The sequence below is a fragment of the Cyanistes caeruleus genome, chromosome 1 (genome assembly GCF_971803275.1).
Source record: "Cyanistes caeruleus chromosome 1, bCyaCae1.hap1.1, whole genome shotgun sequence".
Taxonomy (NCBI): Eukaryota; Metazoa; Chordata; class Aves; order Passeriformes; family Paridae; genus Cyanistes; species Cyanistes caeruleus.
Window position 1 is genome coordinate 16,651,360 of NC_141701.1, and position 25,189 is coordinate 16,676,548.

The 25,189-nt window shown below is 36.0% G+C and overlaps 1 protein-coding gene and 2 long non-coding RNA genes across 5 annotated transcripts in view; 2 read left to right on the forward strand and 1 right to left on the reverse strand.

Moving 5' to 3' along the window:
• Positions 1-6,440, reverse strand: part of LOC111925041 (uncharacterized) — a 52,376-nt gene extending 45,936 nt beyond the window's left edge. Inside the window, exons 1-4 of the long non-coding RNA XR_015284207.1 lie at positions 5,957-6,440; positions 5,685-5,747; positions 3,164-3,283; positions 1,349-2,753 (exon numbers count right to left, since the gene is read on the reverse strand). This is a non-coding gene — a long non-coding RNA (uncharacterized LOC111925041). The remainder of the gene's footprint in view (positions 1-1,348; positions 2,754-3,163; positions 3,284-5,684; positions 5,748-5,956) is intronic.
• Positions 1-25,189, forward strand: part of CSMD3 (CUB and Sushi multiple domains 3) — a 574,655-nt gene that overhangs the window by 173,235 nt on the left and 376,231 nt on the right. For all 3 annotated transcript variants that reach the window (XM_086880080.1, XM_086880087.1, XM_086880091.1), the window contains exon 5: positions 12,453-12,660. In XM_086880080.1, coding sequence (XP_086736206.1) covers positions 12,453-12,660 — 208 coding nt within the window. The remainder of the gene's footprint in view (positions 1-12,452; positions 12,661-25,189) is intronic.
• LOC147655339 (uncharacterized) lies at positions 18,753-23,916 on the forward strand. The gene is made up of 2 exons (XR_015284212.1): positions 18,753-20,401; positions 21,770-23,916. It is a non-coding gene; the product is annotated as an uncharacterized LOC147655339 (long non-coding RNA).

Consider the following 25,189-nt stretch of genomic DNA (forward strand, 5'->3'; position numbering starts at 1 on the left):
GCACTTTAATTTATGCACATAGTAGACCTCAGCTCAAACCACAGGAGTCAGAGTATGAAGCTGGTTATATTGAGATAAGATGTCCATACTGATTCCCTTTTGATATTTATTTCATCTAGGCACTTTGATATCATGATTCCATTGCAATATGATATTTCATTTTCAACATGTTATGAATAAATATTTATCACAAATAATATCAGGATACTGATTTTAATTACCTTTATCAGGAAAGCAGTTTGACAGCAACCATATTATTTGACTTTTTTAATACCCTGGAAAGGTTTTAAACTTAATAAGATAAAGTGTACTTTACAAGAATTTATAAAACAAAGTATTTCCATATCTTGTATCTTGAAGGTGTCCCTGCCAGTGGTAGATGGCTGCAACTAGATGATGATGAAGGCCCCTTCCAACTGAAACAATTACTTGATTCTGTATCCTGCTAGAGGGTTAATAGGGGAATAAAGGATGAATATGGCAATAAAGAGAACTTTTTTTCAGAATTCTGAGTTCAGCAGGGTGGTCTACTACCAGGTCTGTCATCAGGGACCTCAGAGTTTTAATTGCAAGATTGCTGCCTCTCTAAATACCAGATCTTCAACTCAGCCCTGTTTCATTTTGGGAAACATCTGTAACAGCTGTAGTCATACAGAGTGTTGTGACTCTTAACAAATATATTGCAACATCCTTATTTGAAAACAGCACTAGAAAGATATATGGGTTTTTTAATTTATGATTAGCTCAGTTCTGCTATCATTACTTTTCTCACAAGATCATTATTACAAGTTTTGGCATATGTTTAAGTTCTGCAGTAGAATCTTTGAAATTTTCAATAGCTGAGACCAAGCTAATGAAAACAAAAGATGAACATTTGGACCATGATTCCAATCACTTTTTAAATCTGAAATAGTAAAATGGACACCAACTTTAAGTTGACTATGAGACACTCATTGTGATTTTCCAGGAAAAAAATCTATAATGACTTGTGTCACATATCTTTACTATTTTGGATTTCAATTACAAACCAGAATGGCTCCAAAGATGCCATGACTCAATGCTGTTGATTCAATGATGTGTGAAATAAGAAGGATGTATATTGAAGGCTTCAGTGGCTCTAAAGGCAAGGCTTTTTAAAGGAACTGTTCTGTACAACTTTTTTGATTAATGTTGAAGGGACAAAAACCACAGGTTTTAAAAAATAGATGTGGATATGGATGTGGATGTGAATATCTTCACTGTGCAATTTATCATGAGGGGAAAGGAATACCGAAAAATGTACTTGCCAGAGCTCAATCTTTTAAGTAGAATATCAGAGGAAATAGATGTGTCAGGGTAAAGCTTTTACCTTACTCGCACTGATGTACACTGTGATCACCAGTCCAGAGTCAAAGAAGTCAATGCTTGTTCCAGCCACTCTCAGTGCTGATGTTCATGCAGTGGTTGGGCTACAACACACAGCAGCTCCACTTTGCTTCTATGTGACTTTGTATGGCTGTATTAAAACATTTCCAGCAGATCTCTACAGGCAAGGGTCCTTGTAGGAAATCAGATCAGTCCACAACAATGCACATTATGTGCCCTTCCACTGTTCTCTGGTATTGTTCTAACAGTTGTTGATCTGTGGCTAGTGTCAAGACTTGTGACACTCAATTTGTGTTTACAGTATTCTAATTTCAGTGGCTCTCCACAGTCTGCACTATACTCAGTTCTTGACCTAGGAGAGGGCACAATATTCCCAGAATCACAGAAACAGAGAGTTTCTGAGGCTGGAAGGCACCTCTGAACCTAATCTAGTTCAAGTGCCCCCACTGAGAGCAAGGCCACCTGGAGTGGAGTGATCAGGGCCATGTCCAGTTCAGTTTTGAGTATCTGCAGGATAGAGACCCACACAGCCTCCCTGAACAACCTGTTTGAATGTTCAATCAGCCTTACAGTGGGGAAAAATATGTTTGAACTGTATTACTTCTATTTCAATTCATGCCAGATTTTCCTGTTATTTCTCTTGGTACCATTGGGAAGGGTCTGCATTGATCTTTACTTCCCTGTCAAGTATTTATAAGCATTGATGATTCCCATTGAACCTTCTCTACCCCAGGCTGAACATGCACTCACTCAGATTCCCTGGTATGTCTGCAGCTCCAGTCCCTGAAAAATTTGTGACTCTTTGTGGGACTCTCTCTGTCCACGTCTTCATACTGGGGAGCCATCACTGGACACAGTACTCCAGGTGGGAGGGAACTGGTCTCTGTCTGGACTTTATGCTGTTTCTCGCATTTCACCACTCTTCATGCATTTCACCTCCCAGCTCTTCAGTCACTTTTCAACACACATCACAGACTCGTCATCTACCCCATACTTTATCAGTTTGTCTATGAGAGTGTTACTGGCTAAAGTGAAGAAGATATATTCAACTTCTACTTGAAAAACTTTGTTCATCACTCAAGCAGAACACTGAAACTTCTATTTCTAAATTCTTCTGTGGTGTAAAAATCTTTTCCTTCCAGTTCTGATTTTAGTTTTCCAAATTTGAATGTCTCTGTGAACTTTTCAAATGCAGGCAGACTCAATTTAAGTTTGATAAATTTTGGCAAATAAGGTAACAGATCTGCCAAAGCAGTCATAAATTGGCTGAGAAAATGTCTTCAGAAGAGGTTAAGTCCTGCTTCTCTCTTCTGGTGAAGCAGTAGTCACAGTTCAGGAGTGTTGAATTCTAAAGTCTCTGCATAACTAAGCAACTACAGAAATCTTGACTGAAATCGTGAAAACATTTTGTCATCATTTAGGCATTTTGTGATGCAACAAAACACAAATTCTTGTAGAAATGTAACATTGCAGAAGTAAAGAGATCACAAATATGCCACAGAAATTGTGATTCTTGTTTTGCATAGTACATAGTAAGATTACACCCTGCTTAGAGGTTTTACATAAATAAGCATATGGAATTGCACATTTTAGGAAGAAATTCTGATGAACATTTGCAATTTTCTTCAGTTTATAAAAGTAAATTATTTTAAGCTGCGTACTCCTTGTAATGCAGCTGTCATTAGGCCAGAAGGTTCAAAGGACTACACAATGAAAGTTATGATAGCCTCTTAAACCTCTAAAGTCCTATACTGAATATAATATAGAAAATTAGAAGAAATCTTGCTTGATGACTTACACACTGAAGTGATCTCATTCCAACATTTTTGAAGCTAAGATTCAGTTATTTAACTGAAGATGTATGCATTGAAATCCATTCTTCATTGAATGGTGTAGGATTTAAAACAATGCACCTGTTCTGAGGAAGAAAAAAACACAAGTTTTATCCAGGTCAAAAGAGTTGAAAATAAAACAAAGGAAGTATTCTTTTTTCCCTTCATTTAGTTTTTTGATCTTGCTCTAGGTATTCTACTATCTCTAGGTATCCTGCACATAGCAGGAAAATTTAAAAAATTCTAAGTGAATTCAAACAATACAAGTTCTTTACTGTTTTTGTTTTTCAATTTTCTTGGATGTTATTTTTCTTTTCTATCTCTAAGCTATCATAGGAGAACTATATTGAATGATAGAACTTATTTGGGGACCACAAGAGGTTATCACACACCTCTCAAGTCGGACTTTAAAGGCAGTTATATTTTCTCTGGGTCTTATGCATCTCATTTTGAAAATTTCCAAGGCTGTAAATTCTACAGCCTCTCCAGGCAAACACAAACTCCCAGTGCATAACATAAACTCCCAGTGCATAACCTGCATCACCATGGTCTTCTTCACCAGCTACAGGGGAACTTCTGCACCTGTAGCCTACAGTACCTTTTTCTTCACTGGACTTGGTGTCTTCAGGTTTGCATCTCTTATTTTTCTTATACCTCTCTCTCTCTTTCCCTCCCTATCTCCCACTTTCTGCTGCTGCACAGCATTTTCCCCTCTTCTTAAATATGTTACCACAGAGGAACCACCAATATTGCTAATTGCATCAGCTTTAGTCAGTGGTGGAGCTCCACCTTGGAGCATCCTGGAATTGGCTCCAAGGCGGCAGCCCCTGATGTCTACAGAGGCCACTCCTGCAGCCCCTGATACCAAAACCTTGTCACACTAAACCAGTACAATCTTCATTTGTGCAAGCTTTTTTCTTAGTGGCTTTCACATCCTCCCTGCTACACTATTCTGAGAAGGTCATTCAAACTAGAGGTGTAAACTGATCCCAAAGGAATTGCTAACTCTTCCTCTCTGCAAGCAGTGTCTGCCAAGTGACACTGGGTGCTCTGGGTAGGATTCAGCCTTCTTCCTGACTATCACCACTTGATTTTTACAGAGCTGAAATAAACTTCTTTTATACAGTAAAATATTAACAGCTAAATAAAACAAGTGCCACTTTGAATACTTAGTTACTCATTTGGAGTGAGCGGAAGTGTGTGCTTTGTCGCCAGCAGGGTTAAAACATGACATTGCCATTCTTCTATAAATTTCAATAAACACTTGTTTTTAATAGAAGAGTGTCTCCATTACAATAATTTAATTATAATTTCTTTGTGATTCAGAGGCAAAACTGGAAAAGCAGGTGTAAAAACCAGCCACTGCCATATTCATACTTTGACATAGTCTCTCTTTTGAGAAATAAAAAAAACCCAACAAAATCCACGAGATCCCTAGTAATTTCTAAAATCTCAATATATATCTCAATATCTATCTCAATATCTCAAAATGATAAATATTATTTATCATCTTTCACATTTTTCATACTTTGTTTAAAGACAAGTTTTAAAGACAAAACTACATTTATAAATCATAAAAAGCATTTTTCCTTGTAGGTATTAAAAATAAGGAGAAAGAAAATATAGCTGAATTTCAAGTTGATAAATTGATATATTTACTTCTAGGTATTTTTTTCCTTTACTTTGTTGAAGCAATCAATTAAAATAATTTCTGCTTTCCTCTGTATTCCATTTTTAATGAATTTACTCTTATGTCTTCTACCCTTCAGCAACTCAAACAATAAATATCAGGCTTGAGAACCAGGAAATCTAAATGAGTATCTTAACACTGCAAAGCTTCTAAGCTTTATTGTTTCACAAAGCAGTAGGAAACACCTTGATCATCAAAAAATCTTTATATATTTTTCTGTTGTGCTTATATTCATGCAAGGCTTGTCCAAATATTTTAATTTAAATTACCTTAGTTTGTAAGCAATAAAAGCACTAACCCTTTCCCAAAGTTCATTTTTATGTGAGAAAAAGATGAAATTTTTTTCTGTTGGAAGACAACAGTAAAGGCAGCTGACTGTTATATAGACTGATTATTTTTGTTAAAAAAAAATTGTGAGTTAACCCATCAATTTCAAGTCCTAGTCTACTAAAACAGAAAATTTTTTTAAAAATAAATAATTTACGCACATTTTTAACCAAATGTATAGGCGGGAGTTCAGGAGGCTGCATCCTTTGGGTTTTTTCGTTTTGTTTCTTTGTTTTTCGTTTTTTTTCCTTTGTTCTGGTGGGGTTTTTTGTTTCTTTTTTTTTTGTTTGTTTGTTTGTTTTGTTTTGTTTTGTAAAAAAGGCAAGGTATTGGCTTTATGTGCCAAGATTTTACTTGTGTTTAAATGTTTCCTTCGATCTTTATATAGAATAAAGAACAATAAATGAGACCTCTGTGCACCATTTATTAGAAAACAGTTACTTCTATCAGTACAGGAAGGTCCAACTCACCTAAATCACATCCACAGCATGAAGTTTCCTTGGAGAAAAAAGGGGCAACTCAAGAGAGTATCTCTGAAATTTAATTTATTGCCAAGTAACATAAATGTTCAGTTACTGAGTCAGAATTTGAGGGGAAAAAAACAAAAAAAACAAAAAACAAAAAAAAACCAAAACAAAACAAAAAAAACCCCAAAAAACAAAACAAAACAAAAACAACCAAAAAGAACCCAAAGAAGACAGAATGTTAAAACACAGAGAACAGAGATTTCCTCTGCCTTCACCTGGGCTCGACCTCTCCCGTCCCCTCGCTCCTGCCGCACCTCACCTTCAGTGGGCCATGGCTCGGCGGCGAGGGCACAGCACCCTTTGTCCCTTACCCCTTAGTCTGTCACCCTTCACTGTGTCTTCACCTACTCGTGTCCTCCCCTGCTGCTCTTCGTGCCCGCTCGGCCCTGCTGTGCCTCCCCTACTACCCCTCATTCCTGCCCGGCTCTCTGAGCCGTCCTTGTTGCCCTCCGTGCCCGCCCGGCCCCCTGTGTCTCCCTGCTGCCCTCCGAGCCCCTCATGCCCCCTGTGTCTCCCTGCTGCCCTCCGTGCCCCTCATGCCCCCTGTGTCTCCCTGCTGCCCTCCGAGCCCCTCATGCCCCCTGTGTCTCCCTGCTGCCCTCCGTGCCCCTCATGCCCCCTGTGTCTCCCTGCTGCCCTCCGAGCCCCTCATGCCCCCTGTGTCTCCCTGCTGCCCTCCGAGCCCCTCATGCCCCCTGTGTCTCCCTGCTGCCCTCCGAGCCCCTCATGCCCCCTGTGTCTCCCTGCTGCCCTCCGTGCCCCTCATGCCCCCTGTGTCTCCCTGCTGCCCTCCGTGCCCCTCATGCCCCCTGTGTCTCCCTGCTGCCCTCCGAGCCCCTCATGCCCCCTGTGTCTCCCTGCTGCCCTCCGAGCCCCTCATGCCCCCTGTGTCTCCCTGCTGCCCTCCGTGCCCCTCATGCCCCCTGTGTCTCCCTGCTGCCCTCCGAGCCCCTCATGCCCCCTGTGTCTCCCGGCTGCCCTCCGAGCTCCTCATGCCCGCCGAGCCTCAGCCGCGGCGCTGGGCGGGCTGTGCCGGGCCCGGGCGGTGCGGGGCCGCCTCCCTCACGGGTCAGCCCGCGTGGCCCAATACAGGCCTCCATGCAGGCACAGGCTGCATGGGTATTGTAGTGTTTTCCCCTGGCACAGGTAATTTTTGTGGTTCTATCTCAAAGGTGGTAGGTGGGAAGACAATTTATTCTGTTTAACTTATGTTCAACCGCCATTAAACTCCTCACCTCCTTAGCTACAGATGCATTATTTGATTTTTTTATTTTTTGCTGGCTGTCAAATCTGTATCAATTTCACTGGTATACAGCACACAAGTGCAAAGTGAGGATTTGAATCATGTCAATTTATAGTCATCACTGGGTTTATTTGGAATTAAAAATATGAGTTTTACGAATCAATACAGAAAATAAGGCTTCCATTTGTCCTCAAGAACTGTTTTATGTCCCTTTGCTCAAAAGCTGGATGAACTTTATGTAAATCAAGGATGAAAAATCTTCTGCAAAGCTATCCTGAAAGATTTTCAGTTGATGAATGTTTTGCAATCTTTATATTTCAATTTCTGAAATCTCTAAGGTTATTCTTGTGCATAAATTACGGGGAAAGGCTGAAATTTTTTCATTGCTATAGATTTGTAGAAAAAGTCAACATATAAATATTTCTTAGCTATTATATATTTTATATCTATTTTGAATTATATTTGGAGTTTTTAGAATGTATCAGAATGTTATATAAAATAAATATAATATGCATTATACTACAGACACTGCTCTCTATACTGTGCAGACCCATTTTTTTATTCTCTAACTCTGAACATTACATTATTGAGACTAAATTGAAGAGCTGGTTTTTATTTAGTGGAGCAAGATCTTGCTAACCTAATGAGAAAGTCTTTGAACCAGGTCCACTGGGCTTTTGTGGTTGGTTACCAAAGCTTGAAGGTTTATTGAGGAACAGAGGATCAGGCAGAGTACATGCAGAACAGACGGAGGAGGGATTTTCTTGTACTCTTTGATGAAGTGGGGTGACCAGAAACAGCTCTCAAGTGTCTGTACACAAACAAACATGACACGGGAAGGCCAAGAACTGCAACTTCACATATGATCAGAGATCAATGACATTATTAAAATCACAGAGCCATAGCAAAGCAGTTGGCGCTGCTGGAGATCTGCGATAGACTTACACTGACTCTCCTAGAAAAGTGGGCAGGAAACAAAAGGAGTAAGTGTTGTTTGTGCAAAGGAGGAAGCATAGGGAACTGGCATTGCCTAAGGAGCTTCCTAAAGATATTTTTGTGCCTATGTAATCTATTACTGTGCTCATTAGCGAGTTTCATAATCAGACTATAATACTACAGACACTAAAATGGAGTTTAACTTTTCAGGTTGCTTTTCACTTCTGTATAGTTTCTATTCTGCTGACTATAGCACAGACAATGAAGAAACAGAATAAGAAATTAAATCAAATCTGGGGGCTGTTTTATGAAGGCAGGATAGGATGTGCAGAAAATTTAACTGTTTAGTTCACTACAGATATCTAGATAGATATCTAGATGCGATATATTGTGTACCAGATTAAAGCTTGATCTACCATGCAATCTCATTAAATTCTCAATGAAGTCCACAAATTTGCATGTCCTATAAATCACTGATGACATTGCCTGTCTTTGATCATCCATTTTATTGAAATTTACGGTTCAATATTTATGTAACATTATTGTGAATATCACTGAAAGCTACAAGAATAAGCAGAAAATTAAGCAAGACATAACTGGAGAAATATATTTTCAAAATTTATTATGAAAAATGGACAGTGAACAGCAAACCAGGAAGACAAAAAAAAGATAAATTTTTGTAAAATCAGCTTTCACTGGCGATTATTTGAACATGTACATGTTTCACTTTTTTTTTTTTTTAATGGGCATTTACTCATAAGATTGTATAAAAAAAAAAAGAAGAGAAAGAAAAACTTCAGGTGTCTATGGACATAAATAGAAACAATCTATGCCCACAAAAAAGAAAAACAAAAACCAAACCCCCAAAACATTACTTTCATAATCATCACTCATCATAATATCAGTGATACTCCCTCTGCACAAAAGCCCTTATGCATATTCAAACAGAGATCTTAATTTGAATTCATAATACCTTGAAAAGCTTTTTAATGCCAAGTCCCCTCTTGCATATCACTTTGAAAAATCTTCCCCTTTCAGCATATGGTTAAGATCAGAGAAATATGTTAAGAAAAATGACATCTTGGCAGTAAGTGTATTTTTTGCATTTATGTCTTCATATCATATTTGAAAGATTGTTATTGGATAAAATTCCAGTACATGTCCAAATCAATTTAATTTGATAGTATGGAGTATGAATTTTAAAAGTAGATTTTTAAAAAATATCAGCATTAGCTATGTATTTGTAATTGAACAATGTCAGATTCTATCAAGTCTTAACTGAAGCGTTGTCTTCTTACAATTTCTTTGAATGTTTTTCTTCATATTTGATAACTGGAAATTAAAAGAATAGGGACACACAATTCTTTCAAGGCATTTAGGTGTTTAACCACTGTTTAGCTACTACATTTTGATTGCAGTGCTTGTAGTGTGTATTGGGTGTGGGAACATGCAGCACATACAACCTAAGCTGCATCCTTAAGCCATCTTGATAACCAAGAAACAGATAAAGATATTCTCATTAACTGCTATCTTCGATCCTTTCACTGATATTATTTTCCCATTTCCTGGATTTCATCCAACCCCTCCAAATGTTCAAAAATAGGCTGGGATTTGGGATGCATTCATCAGGATGGGTGCCTATGACAGGAGAAGCAGGATACTTGATGATTGGGCACCTAAACCAGCCAGACCCAGGTCACTCCCACACTGTCCTTGCTCCTCACAAAATCCACTCTTCATTGCTTCATATTATTCTTGCTGTTTTGCTCCCTGCAACATAAAACTTGTACCACAGGTTATTTTTTTCCCAAGATTAAATGTCCTTGAGGCACACACTGGGTTTCCCCATCTTGCTGCTTTATCTACCAAGTATACTGTGGTCCTTGAGCAAAGACAGTCCCATGAATGGGCTTGTCCTTTCCCATGGGAAAAGGGGGTTAGGCTCTTAAATGCCTTTGAGGATTCCTATCCTGGCAGTTTATTAGAGATAATTGAGAAAGTTACAGAAAGGCTGGGAAAGAGATTATCGTGGATCTGCACCAAATTACAGCAAAGCTTATCTTTACTCTCTCGCTTATTAACATCTCCTTGCTGGGCTTGTTGTACATTGATGAAGAGCAGCCATTGTTCCTCTTCCTAAATGTTCCCACACCAGCTATTTTATTTTCAACATTTCACAGCTGACATCTAAAAAATTATGCTGCTTCAATTGTGATAGAAATAGGGGTACTAAAATCAGGTTGCACAAGTTACATTTATTACATTCTCTTTTATTTGTCAGGGTCTTGTGCACTATGAAGTTAGTGGTAGAACTCCTGTCAACAGTGTTTGTCAATTTACTTGAAGATCAAATGTTTTTTTTACACTGTCTTCACAAATTAAGGCACCAAACATTTGCATGGGCATAATGTTTTTCAGTCTTCTCACAGATGGGAGCTTTTACCTATGGGGATCTGATTGCAAGACTTGAACCAAGCAAATGGTATTGTAGGTGGAGGAAAATAAGATCACAGTACAGTAATTCTGTTATTTATTATTCTAATGCTTGCAATGCACTAAGGTGATATCCAGTGTGCTTTTGGTTATATATGCAACAATTAAATATAGAAAATATTAATTGTATTTGTAGCAAATTTGCTACATGAATCAGAATAAAAACCATGGTGATTTTTTTCACACTTTGGAAAAATCTCTAAACAGCTGTGGCTCAGAATAAAGGGCACAGTCATTGACATTGTTTATATTTTTAAATAGTGCCACACTAATTTTTTAAGTTTTTGTATACTATAACAACATTGTTAGTAAACAGTTTGTTATATTTCTAGGAATTAAGATATTTTTCTCTGTAATTTATTTGTGAAAAGCAAAACATGAGTTCTGCAGTACTGTATGGAAGTTTGCTAAACTAGCACTTTAAAATTATTTTTCTGAGAGTCTGTAATAAATGCAAACATTATATTCTTCTTATTTATATATTTACTTATTTATTGATTATCCTTTCACAGTATAGGGACAGAACCTGTGGTGTGATGAGATTTCTCAGTTTTATTATATTTAGTGTATTTAAGGTGGTCTAGCTAATTAGTAAGAATAAATTTAAGAAATGTCTTTTACTTTGTTGTTGTTGTTGGTTTTAGTTTGTTTTGTTTTGATATGTTTTTATCTGGCCATGGCAAAATTTAGCAAAATTTTTAAGAGAAAAAACCTGGTATTTTAAACTCCTAAACTGCTGTAATAAAGAATCATGAATTTTTTTCTTTCTGCTAGAAGTGAGTGTGTCAGAATTCTTTAAATTTTTTGTTCTGTGATCCTATACTCCTTAAAGTTGTTTTATGTTTTTTCTATCCTCATCATTAATTTTTCATCAGTATTGACTAGGTTTTCAGACTCTGGGGCAAGTTTTATTCATGTTAGCACTCTAATTGAGCAGAAACGAGAATTGCTTTTCACATATGCTTCAAACATTTGAGTAATAAACTGAATAACTAATGCAATATGGTATTTCCATTCAAGTTATTTACAAGATATTTCCATTTTGAAAGAAAAAAACCACTAAATTTCCAATTAATTTTATTAGCTCACAGAAATAATTTTAACATAGGATCCTCAAAAATAATTTTTGAGTTATTAGGCATATATATACTATAAATAAACATCAGACCTTTGGAATTCTGACATCAAATGACAGAACGTCAGTCATTTGAGAATTGTTTCAACATAGAGTAAGTTTTTTTAGAACTGATTTTGTGAATATCCAACGTTTGCTGGTATATCCAGCATAAGATTACACGCTAAAACATAGAGTAATTTTGGTTTCAGAGTCACCACGGAGAAAAAAAAAAAAAATCATTGTGATAATTGGTCAAATAGTTTCACAGTTATCCATGTCATGAAAAATGTATTCCTATGGTAAAATTTTAAATATTTGATCTATTAAAACTTATTTTACTCTGATGTAAACCTCTTAATTGTGAAAGCATCTTGCATCTGACATTAAAAAATCACTCATGAATGTCTGTGGTTTGAAAAAAAGATCATCTGTCTGAAAATGAGAAAATTATATCTTTAGAATAAACCTAATGACTAGATATTCACTAAAATAAAATATGACAATACAATTAGTGTACAATGGGTAAGATTCTCATGCTTCTTTATTCAGTATAATGTGACTGCTGCACCTCATGTGTCACTGCTTATGATTGGGGTTAAACTCAACTTGATTTATGAAAATATTTTTGGTTAAAGCAAAAGAGGAAATAATGAAATTTTTGCATGCTCTTGTAAAGTGACTGAAACAATGCTAATCCAGATTTATAATTGCTAATAAATAGAAAATTGTAAATATATGTGCTGGCACAAGTATAATAATCCTTAAGTAATTGTTACTTGAAACAATTACTTTTTTAACATCTTAATTTTGGAGCAGCATTCCAAGTCAAAAGTGTTAAAAAGTCTTAAGCAATTATTCACCTAAACAGTAAAGAACTTTACATTCTTAAGGGATTATTTTAATTTGTTTGTTTTTTTTACAGCTGAGGATGCTTGTGGAGGAACTATGAGAGGATCAAGTGGAATTATCTCGAGCCCCAACTTTCCTAATGAGTATCATAATAATGCAGATTGCACATGGACAATTGTGGCAGAGCCTGGTGATACTATCTCACTCATATTTACAGATTTCCAAATGGAAGAAAAATATGATTATTTGGAAATAGAAGGTTCTGAACCACCTACAATAGGGTAAGTCAAATCTTGCAATTTTAATGTAATAAAAAAGTAAAAGATGATGAAATGTGAAAATACAATTTTTTGTTACTTTTCCTTTTGTGAATATGTAGTCTTACTAAAAAAAAAAAACAAAAACAAAAAACCACAGTAATAATTGTGACCATAGCATAAATGTTGATTTTTCAATTGCAGCTGTAAAATGGTGTCATGGGGTAGCTTTACCTTTAAGACAGCTTGGAGGGAGAGGAAGTTGAAGCTGCTGGTGGCTGATGGAAGTTTTTCCTCCTGACCAATTATCGGTCATTTTCAAGAATTGACAGCAGATCTGACCATTAAAAAGTGAATTCAACTTGTAAACACCCCCTTAAGAAGTACAGACAGAATTCTCTTGTTCTCTTTGGTTTCCGGCTTTGGACAAGGTAGCAGGCTCTGTCTTGGCCTCCTCCCCCCCTCTCCAGGCCTACAAGGCCGCGGGGTGGAGGGGGGGGGAGGGAGAAGAGAAGCAGCGCTGGCCAGCCGAGCTTGGTTTTCAGTTTTTGCTGCTAGACTGAAACTTAACACCATGAACTCTTGCAGTTTTCCTAAAGCTTTTAATTCTTTTACTACCTGGATAAACATACAGATTACTCCTTTTCTCAGAAAGACAGAGAGAGAGAGACAATCAACATAGAGGAGACATCATAGAACCACCAAAAACAGTGAAGAAAAGAGTTAAGTTTAAATAAGAAAGAGAGAATAAGGAGATGCTTTACAGCTGAAATATCTTTCTGTTAAAGCTATGGAGATGGACAATAATAGTATAAAAAGACTCCTTTAATTCATGATAAGAGTATTAGGAGGAGTGAGATATTCAAAGTGTAACTTTTGAGCAGAAGAGAGACAGAGAGAGTGCTTGTGATACTGTGAGTTGCTGGAATTGAGTTGAGTGAAGATTTTGAAGCTTTGAGGGCAAAGAGAAAACTGTTTTCCAGGAAGGCTCACAGAGACAAATGAAGAAGACTTCTGCCTTTGAATAACTTATCCTTAAAATAAGATTCCTAAACTCTGTGACCCATACACACCTTGGAGATGTGAAATGGGAGGAGAAGATCTAATGACAGATTTCCGGGCAGCTGGCATTAGAGAAATAGAAAACTATGATGAAAAATAGTTTTCTCGTGAGAAACTCCGTAAGCTAACAGAAAGAGACTTCTGTTTCTCTACAAAGACTGATGAAAGACTGTAGCAAGAATTAAGACTGTTTTTAACCACCAAAGTCCTAAAGTTATTTGTCTCTATGTTGTCATGTGTACAGAGAAATAGTTACGATGTAGAAGATAAGGAGGTTTTCTGAAAGTTTATTCTGGTATTCTCATTCTTGTAGTTTGTTAATAAACTGTCTTTATTCCTTTAAGTCTTAAGCCTGTTTTGCTCTTGTTTTAATCCATATCTCACAACAAAAAAAAAATAAGTAGTTTTTTAGTTACTGGTTTAAAACCACGACATTTAATTGGTGCGTTGGCCGGGAAAACGAAAATTAGCAAATCTAAACTAGTACATTAATAGTGTTACTGTGAGATAAAGGATTAAGTAAGAGCAAAGCATGATTGTCTTAAGTTTATATAGCAGTGATAGTAAAATCTAGGGGTGGAAAGTAGTAAATATTTGTTTCTTCTTTTCTGTCAATTTATTAGTTTTTTAAGTTGTATATTGAATATAATTGATGATTTTTGAGTAGGTGTTTACAAGTTGAAGGGGTGGAATGTCATGGGGTAGCTTTACCTTTAAGACAGCTTGGAGGGAGAGGAAGTTGAAGCTGCTGGTGGCTGATGGGAGTTTTTCCTCCTGACCAATTATCGGTCATTTTCAAGAATTGACAGCAGATCTGACCATTAAAAAGTGAATTCAACTTGTAAACACCCCCTTAAGAAGTACAGACAGAATTCTCTTGTTCTCTTTGGTTTCCGGCTTCGGACAAGGTAGCAGGCTCTGTCTTGGCCTCCTCCCCCCCTCTCCAGGCCTACAAGGCCGCGGGGTGGAGGGGGGGGGAGGGAGAAGAGAAGCAGCGCTGGCCAGCCGAGCTTGGTTTTCAGTTTTTGCTGCTAGACTGAAACTTAACACCATGAACTCTTGCAGTTTTCCTAAAGCTTTTAATTCTTTTACTACCTGGATAAACATACAGATTACTCCTTTTCTCAGAAAGACAGAGAGAGAGAGACAATCAACATAGAGGAGACATCATAGAACCACCAAAAACAGTGAAGAAAAGAGTTAAGTTTAAATAAGAAAGAGAGAATAAGGAGATGCTTTACAGCTGAAATATCTTTCTGTTAAAGCTATGGAGATGGACAATAATAGTATAAAAAGACTCCTTTAATTCATGATAAGAGTATTAGGAGGAGTGAGATATTCAAAGTGTAACTTTTGAGCAGAAGAGAGACAGAGAGAGTGCTTGTGATACTGTGAGTTGCTGGAATTGAGTTGAGTGAAGATTTTGAAGCTTTGAGGGCAAAGAGAAAACTGTTTTCCAGGAAGGCTCACAGAGACAAATGAAGAAGACTTCTGCCTTTGAATAACTTATCCTTAAAATAAGATTCCTAAACTCTGTGACCCATACACACCTTGGAGATGTGAAATGGGAGGAGAAGATCTAATGACAGATTTCCGGGCAGCTGGCATTAGAGAAATAGAAAACTATGATGAAAAATAGTTTTCTCGTGAGAAACTCCGTAAGCTAACAGAAAGAGACTTCTGTTTCTCTACAAAGACTGATGAAAGACTGTAGCAAGAATTAAGACTGTTTTTAACCACCAAAGTCCTAAAGTTATTTGTCTCTATGTTGTCATGTGTACAGAGAAATAGTTACGATGTAGAAGATAAGGAGGTTTTCTGAAAGTTTATTCTGGTATTCTCATTCTTGTAGTTTGTTAATAAACTGTCTTTATTCCTTTAAGTCTTAAGCCTGTTTTGCTCTTGTTTTAATCCATATCTCACAACAAAAAAAAAATAAGTAGTTTTTTAGTTACTGGTTTAAAACCACGACAAATGGTTTTTAAATATATTCCAAAGATGTAGCATCAAGATGAAGGGCACTGTAGACTCATTTGCTTCATTCTCTGTGTCTAACCATTCAACAATTTTTGTATTAAAAATGTATATATTTAGAAACAGAATGGGATGGACTCATGAACTGTTAAGGATTGGTGAAGCCTTCAGAGATTTTCATAAAATGAGAAAGTGAATGACATAGAGGCTTTCAGCACAGAGCTGGGGGAATTAGCATGGGCCACAGCCATTAGTCATGGTGTGTCTCTGGAGGAGTTTCTGTGCAGAGAACTTTATGCACAGCCTCTAAATTATGTGAGTATGGTTGGTAATACATTTACCTAGAAATATCCATCCTGATGTGTGAGATAAAGCACCCTGAGCTGAGTAGTCAAAGTGCTTTTTGACCCTGGTTTTACTCCAAATATAGCACCTTTAAGGAGAGTGACTGCTTGTTGACTTAGTAGTAGTAACAATGTTTTTGCAGATCTGACTTCCTCAATTCTTAATCTCAGTGTAGATGCGTTACATAGATGTTATAACACAAGTACAAGAAATAAAACAATAAAAACCTATTTCAAGATCAAATTCAGTTAAATAGGAAAAATATATATTATGCTGTATATTATGTATATATATTCTGTAATATTATATATTATACACAAAAAGTAAATTATACTTTCAGTGGTTTCTGGTCTGGCAGTTTTATGTTAACACAGCATCACACTACTCAAGAAACATTTCAATATGACAAATCTTTGTGTTTGTTTTAGTGGTTTAAATATGCTGTTGATTCACAGAAAAGAAGTTGCGTACAAACCCATAAATCACAGTTATGGTCTTCAGTAAAATCTTGATCTCTTAACTGGCTCATGAAGCTTTATGGAGGTTCTGTATGACAGACAGAGGCATGTGTACAACAGGTGATACAAATTGTTGGCTAGATATATTAAGGTCAGTAGAGTCTTGTTTTCTTCATATCAGTATAAACCCCCTCCAAAAGTAACATAGACCAAATAAAATGGTTTTGACTTTATAATAAGAAAAAATATCTAAAATTAGATAATTATATTGTTTTAAAAGCATCAGACTAGGTTTCTATGTGTTGCTTATAAGTAATATATTTTTACTGCTTCAGAGTGTCATAGAAGTCTATACTCTTAAGATTTAGAAAATAGTTTTTTTTTATAATTTGAATTAATTTATACTGCCACCTACATAGTTAATTACCTGTATTAGAATATTACTTAATTGCCGTTGAGTTTTTCAAGCTCTTAAACTGAAATCCTTTGAACTGGCTGTCAGCTAAAATATATTTAAATAATAATTTACACTAATTAGTGAGGTAACACCAATGACATACAGACGTTATGAGTCACTTGAATAGCTAAATGTGCATTTGATTTTTCTTGAATGTGTTTCATTTATTCATTTATGATCCTCAAACAATAATTTCATTTTTTGTTCTACAAATACAAGGCTGTATTCAAATGATAAAATAAGATTACTTTATGTATGGAAATTCCCATTATCGGTTTACAAAACATAAAAATTTACAATGCTAATTTAATAATTGCTTATGTAGAGAAACAGACTGAGAGCATACTCTTTTTTTTAGCTTGTCATTTGTATTCCATAAATTGGACTGGTGTGTTCAATTATGGAAAAATATCCCCCCATATGTTGGGGAAAACAGCTTTGGAAAGCTTAATTAACAGCAATTTGTTAATTAGATTTAGAGTGGTAATACGATATATGCTCTTTGACTAAACTAAACCCAGGTTCTTTATCTTTCATTTTGGGAAAAAAGCTTACCTAATTTTCAAAATTACTGAAAACTTACTGGGTGATCTGGATAATAAGTATTATTATAAAATAATTTCTTAGAAAACTTGGTGCTATATAAGACTATTACAACTATTGATTTAAAAAAAAACCTTCAAATTTTTCTTCTGTACATCTGCTGTGTAAAAAAATATCTCTACTTTTTGTTTCTAACTGAAATAAAGAACCAGATTATGCATCAAGTAGATAGGCTGGGGTTATACATAAGACAAAGCTTGGAATGCTTTTTGAAGTGCTAAATTTCTGTAGTTTTCTAGTCAGTTGTTATAATATTTCAGATATGGCAGTCTTTTCTCTCAAGAAAATCTTGATAAGCCATTTTCATTTAAGTAGCAGTAAAAAATTGTGTAGATGCCCTTCAGGGTTTTTGTTGTGTTGTTTATTATAACATTTGCCAATTTGAGTTGAATTATGGAATTTCTTAAAATTTGAAGTGAAACTGAAGGAAAATTATTAGTTTGAGGAAATTATTTTCCCCATTTTTTTCAACAAAAAAACCCAACCTGAAAGTAAATAAGATCTAGTGAATTGTTCCTTTTTGTCTATGAAAAACCAGGCCATGCCAAACTAATACAAAAGTTGACAGTTGTTTTTCCTCCATATTTGGAGAGCTTGATTGTTAATTAACATTTTCTGTCTCTTAATCCCATTATTGTAATGCTATGAAAGAAACAAAATGATAAACAGAACCTGTAAGAAGTATTAGTGAAGAATATGCTAACTATTCATAATTAAAGTGAGAGTGAGTAGGCAGATAATATCTGTTGTGGAAAAGGGTATTATCTAGGGTTGGGATTTTTTTGGGAGGGAAATGCAGTTATCCATGTTAGATATGTACATGGTCACTTTTGTTGCCAGTTTGGTTACAATGAAAATTAACCTTTAGGAGGCATTTAAAAATTAACTGTACTGTTGTGACAACCTTCAACAGACACATGCATTAATAAAACAGATTCTCAATCAGATCTTTTTAACAAAGTGGTTATTTTATTTATTGAGTTTCTGACCAGGTGAGATTTATTTTCAGTCAATTTACTTGCTGAAATACTGCTCATATCAAAAGCTAGAGAGGAAAACCTCTGTCTGACGTAAATTTGGCAGCGCAGGGATAGAAAATTATGCATCAATAGTACAACTACCAGTGAAAGTAATAACAAGTTGAAAGAAACAAAGAAAAACAGACGAGACAAGAGGCAGAAGTTCTCAAAAGAGATTAAAATAGGAGGAAAAAAAAAAACCACCTCAGGCCCAGCATTTATTTTCTTGAAAGATCATATCAAATTAGAAAATGACAAGTAAAACAGTCTATTTTTTAGTAATAAAGGCTGTTGATACTGCTTTAGATAATTATTACTGTTGTCTCACTAGTAAAAAGTTTTAAAATCTGTTTTTAATGCTCAGAGGAAGGACTCAGGAAGGTAAGATTTATGAGTAGCATGAATTTAATAAGTATGCTAAAAGCCCCAGATGAGAAAGTTTGTAATCTGATAACAGTTGAATTTAAATTTAAATAATAGTTGCAAAATTGATACTGCTTATCATAGGAAAAATGATTTCAGAAGAATGTTGTAGTTGTAGCCAAATGGGTAGAAAATTTTATTCAATTAATAGAGCAAACAAAGTGCAATTATCAGAGTATTTGTTTACTGATAGTGGATGGAATTAATTTTTACTGGATTTAATTGCAATAAACCATACATACACACACACACACACACACACAAAAGAAAAAAAAAAAAGTCACTTCAAAAAGCATCCAAGTTTTGGAGTGCCTAACTCCTTTACTTCTAAATCAAGGAACAGAAGGTAACAGAGATAATGCTTAACTGTGGAACAGGGAGAGCAAAAAAAAACAGGAATAGGAGGAATACCAATGCTAAAAATATTATCTGGTCTGAGTCTTTGATAATCTGTCCATTGTGTCTTATCATTTTTATCTTTTTCTGAAGGACTGAGAGCAAAAATGTTCTTTGCTTTCTTGGAAACAAAAGCTTTCCCATAGAAACCAGGTATTTTTGTCCTCTACTGTTTGCTTCTGTGATTTAATTTTTTGCTTGGTGATTTAGAATTTCACCTGTGGCATCTCCATGAGGTCATTTGGAACCCTCCAAGAAGCACAATGCATTCTGTAATGTGTAGGTTCAGGCACAATGATAGTGTTTAGGAGGGGAATTTGTTACAGTGACTGTGGAGGTTGATGGCATGTTTTTCATCGTTCTATTGTGTGATTCTATTTGGCAGTCATCATCTGAAAACAACTTTGGAACTGGCTTTACATGTGGTACTCTCAAAATTCTTACTGAAACATGAGAAAGATTGGAATCTAAGAGAGGAATAAGATCTCAAATAACGTGTTTAACAGCAGAGGCAGAGGCTTCTCTTATGCTATTTTGTATTGTTTGTACATGTATGTTTCTGAAGAAGCAGAAGACCCTTCCATGGTGAACACCCTGTTTTGATGGGGTTTTCTGCATTCACTTCTCTGGTTGTAGTTCAAAGTGCAGTCATAAATGTGCCTCAAACTCTCCAGGCAGAATAGACACATATAAACATGAGTTACCTGATGAAAATCTGTCACTTAAGGGTAGAGACCTTGAAGTCTACTCTTCTTATAAGAGAGTTACTTTGTGGCATTTAGATTCAGTGCTTAGTGAAAGGAGAATATGATTTCAAGAAATTGTCATATCCATGGAAATACAATTCAACCAAAGGTGTAAATCCAGAGTTTAATCCTGGAATTCAATATGTTATGCATGTGTCCACATAACCAGGTTATAAGGAAACACAAGACAGACAAAACCTTATAAGCAGGATAGTTCAGCATGGAAGAGAACTCAGGAGCTGACTTGTCCAATCTACTGCTGAAAGCAGACTCAGTTCTCAGGTAAGCTAAGGCTGCTCAGGCCTTTATCCAAAGATGGATTCTAAACCACCTATGTGGACAACCTTCTTAATTTCCTTACTGTCCTCATGGGAGGAAAAACTTTTCCATTTTTTCCTAATATAGAAATCATTGTTTTCAGTCAGAATCAACAAACAAGGATTTATTATTACCAATTGTCTGTTTGAGGTCCAAACATCTGCGTTCTCTTTCTTCCTTATGGATAGGCAGTGATATGACCTTTCTCCTGAGCAGGTTGGCTGATACAATCCTAGCTCATGAGTTGAAGATCTTCCTTCCTCGGGCTCAAATTGTCCCATTCATCTTACAGGGATATGTACATGACCAGGGATGTGATTTGTCCTGTCTTCCTCTAGAATACTAAATGCTAAAGCTTATCTGGCACATGTGATTTGTAACTGTGTAATGGAGTCAAGCCTCAGTGAGAAAACCATCTGTTAAATTCCAGCCTGTACTTGCATCAGACAGGGAGGCACAGAATCCCCTTGTCTCATTGTGGTACAAATGAACATTTTACATGGCCACTGTGATGCTGTTTTTGAAAAAAAACACATGTTCCCACTTCTATTTCTGACTCATCCCCTACCTTGTGTTGGCTCAGGCATTTACCCAGTCACAAAGGAACTGCACCAGGAGGTGATATGAGTAAAATCCAAGCTTTTTTTCTTCCTTTGTTAGTGAGCAGGAAACACCAGAGTTGAAGAGTGTATCAAGGCACATAGGGAGGGGAATATTGTTTCTTCAGGGAATAGAACAACTTTATTGTCAAAATAAAGCCTGATCTGTTGTCTTCTTAGGTACTGGTATGTTGTATAACAGTACCCATGTAAAGATCTACTTTTTTTTTTGCCCTTTTACAGTAGGTGCAGAAACTTCACAGAGTTATTCTATTTCCTTTATATTTTTATACTGTATTGTCATGGGGTAGTTTTACCTTTAAGACAGCTTAGAAAGAGGGGAAGTTGAAGCTGCTAGTGGCTGATGGGAGTTTTTCTTCCTGACCAATTATCAGTCATTTCCAAGAATTGACAGCAGATCTGACTATTAAAAAGTGAATTTAACTTGAAAACACCCCCTTAAGAAGTACAGACAGAATTCTCTTATTCTCTTTGGTTTCTGGCTTCTGAGGAGGTAACAAGGCTATGTCTCAGCCTCCTTCCCCCCTCTCCAGGCTGACAAGGCCGCAGGGTGGAGGGGGGAAGGGGGAAAAGAAGCAGCCCTGGTCAGCTGAGCTTAGTTTTCAGTTTTTGCTGCTAGACTGAAACTTAACACCATGAACTCTTGCAGTTTTCCTAAAGCTTTTAATTCTTTTACTACCTGGATAAACATACAGATTACTCCTTTTCTCAGACAGAGAAAGAGAGAGACAATCAACATAGAGAAGACATCATAGAACCACAAAAAACAGTGAAGAAAAGAGTTAAGTTTAAATAAGAAAGAGAGAATAAGGAGATGCTTTACAGCTGAAATATCTTTCTGTTGAAGCTATGGAAATGGACAATAATAGTATAAAAGGACTCATTTAATTCATGATAAGAGTATTGGGAGGAATAAAGTATTCAAAGTGTAAGTTTTGAGCAAAAGAGAAAGAGTACTTGTGATACTGTGAGTTGCTGGAATTGAGTAGAGTGAAGATTTTGAAGCTTTGGGGGGCAAAGAGAAAACTGTTTTCCAGAAAGGCTCACAGAGACAGATGAAGAAGACTTCTGCCTTTGAATGACTTATCCTTAAAAATAAAATCCCAAAGCTCAGTGACCCATGCACACCTCGGAGATGTGAAATGAGAGGAGAAGATCTAATGACAGATTTCCGGGCAGCTGGCATTAGAGAAATAGAAAACTATGACAAAAAATAGTTTTCTCCTGAGAAACTCCGTAAGTTAACAGAAAGAGACTTCTGTTTCTCTACAAAGACTGATGAAAAGACTGTAGCAAGAATTGAGACTGTTTTTAACCACCAAAGTTCTAAAGTTAATTGTCTCTATGTTGTCATGTGCGCAAAGAAATAGTCAAGATGTGGAAGATAAGGGGGTTTTCTGGAAGTTTATTCTAGTGTTCTTATTCTTGTAGTTTGTTAATAAACTGTCTTTATTCCTTTTAAGTTTTAAGCCTGTTTTGCTCTTGTTCTAATCCATATCTCACAACAAAAAATAAGTAATTTTTTTAGTTACTGGTTTAAAACCATGACATGTATGCTTAATTTAATGCATTCTTGTGATGGTATAAAATATTTTATTTTGATTAATGTACACAGTATCAGGAAGACAGTATTTGGTTTTTGCTGTTGCAAGAGGTGGTTAAAAGCATTTCTTTTGAGGAAACTTTTCTGAAGCTGCGCCTAATTCCTTACGTTTCCTATGTTCAGGAATAATGCAAAAGAAACACTTGCAAGCCTTTTCTGAAGTTGCATGTTTTCATTATTCTGATAGTAATTTTTAATATGCATGAAGTTATTCTCATCTGGAGTTAGAGATTCACCAGCAGTTATCAAATGAGCAGTTACATTGGATGGGCTTTTTACATATATTCTTCTCAACAATGTCAGGATTATATTATTTCACAGAGTCTTATCAACATTCAGAAACAAATAGAAAATCAGTCTTCTTGAATCTTGATATGCAAGAGCAGTACTCTGGTTTTCCCATATACCTCTTTGACAAAGCTTTACTGTTACTACTTTTGTGTTTCTATGGGTCACTTTAATCCTCCTTTGATGAAACAGCCCAGAGTGCTTTCAGTGTGGCTTATTTGTAAATCTGCTTTTTAGAAATCAGGTAAAGAATAGTCTAGTCCTGGGGGATTTTGCTAATGAATACTTAAAACATGTAACAAAAAGAAAAAAAAAGTAGCAAATAAAATCAGAATTCTCTTACAGCAGATTTGGGGAATAAAATAGAGGCAGGAGGATGGCTTGATGATTTAACAGGGAGCACTTCCAGTGTGCTTACTCCAGCAGAACACTGTACTTGTTTTGATGTGGTCATTTGCTATAGTCTCAGGATGGCAATTGTTGGAGTAGTAAGGGAGACATTGCTCTTGTCTTGACTGAAACATCAGTGACTGAACTCGTTAGTAAGTTTTATGCTGTGTGAGCTGTATGGTGGGGGAAAGTGTATTAGGATAGCATAAATCTCAAAGCAAGGCAGGGAAAAAAGCATCACAACCAACCCAAACCCCAAAATAAAACTAAACTGCAAAACATATAATTGTTTCATTTGTCATTCCAGAGTAATTAAAATTTCACATTTTCTTCTCATATATTCTGAGTCCTTGACATGTTTACTTTATTCAGAAAAAGAAGTGGCATGTTGTGGGAGAACAGTGATCCCTAAAGAGATAATCCCAAATCACTCTAATTTCTAGATTCTGAATTAAAATTTTTAGTATGTTTTGTACACTGAGTAAACTAAATGCTTTCATAATTCCATCTTCTATGTCTCTGGCTAAAAGTATAATATTTTGAATACATTAATAAAATCCTTTGCATTCATTAATAAATTCTGACAAGATAAAACATTATTTATATGGGTCGTTCAGACTAATCATATCTTCACAAACTGATGTGTTTTGTGATTGTCCATCTGGTTTGCCTGTGAATACCACATAAGGATATTTAGGATGCAATTCACTTGTAAAATGAACCAGTGGCTAAAACAAACAGTTAAGTATCCTTTTAATCTGCTAATGCAAATCCACTATATTAAGAATCATCACAATGCCAGTGTCAGAACATTTTTTTATAATTAAACATGCCATCCTATATGCAGGTGACTAGTGACAATCCACAACTTTCTGGTCATAACCTAACAGTCAGTAAAAAATGAAAATAAACCAGTCATGTACATTTACTGTATGTTTATTTCTTCTGCATACAGTAGGTCATGCAAAATTTCACTCTTAGAGTGGTCATGCATTGGAATAGATTATCCACGGTGGTGGTGGAGTTACTGTCCCAGCTGGTATTTAAGAGATGTCTGATCTGGCACTGGGTGATATAATTTAGTGGTTTAGGGGTTAGAGTGGTAGTGCTCAATAGATGGTTGGACTTGATGACCTTAAAGGTCTCCCAACCTTGATCATTCTCTGATTAAGTGATTTCACCTCACATTATTTAATGTTTAATCATAATGAATGATAAGATGTAAATCCTGCTTTCAATGGCATCTTTATTTGGTTGTTTTGTGAGGCTTTTTTGTAGTCAACTATTTTTCTATCCTCTACTAAAAAGCTTATTAATGAAGAAATGTCTTTGTTAAGTGAACTACATTCTTCTTTCTTTGCTAAATAGACTTTTTGGATATTTCTGTAAGAGTCCATAAGTAAGTTGTTGGCAGCTTCACGTCTCTCCATCAGCCTTTTCAGTATCCAGACTAGTGTCTTTGAATCTGCAGAAAAATAACCTACTGCCATAGTACATACTCTTTCTTCCAGAAGCATATAACACCGGTTTTGACATCTTTCATGTGGATATATTGCACTGCTGCAGAAATTCTTTTCCCCATTATTTTTTATGCCAGAGGAAAAACTTAAACCGTCATCTCTATTTTCTGAACAAGAATGTGCTGTCCTGAATGTCCTAAGGGAAGTTAAGGGTAAGGTGAAGGACTGTTTGAATACAACTTATTTTCTGTTTAGTAACTGACATTATGCCTTTCAAGAAAAAGAATCAAAACAATTCTGAACTGAAGCTTCCAACTTTTTAACTGAACTTTCCAATCCTTTATAACTTGTAGAATCTGAGATTCAATCCCAAAATGCATGCATCTTTTCT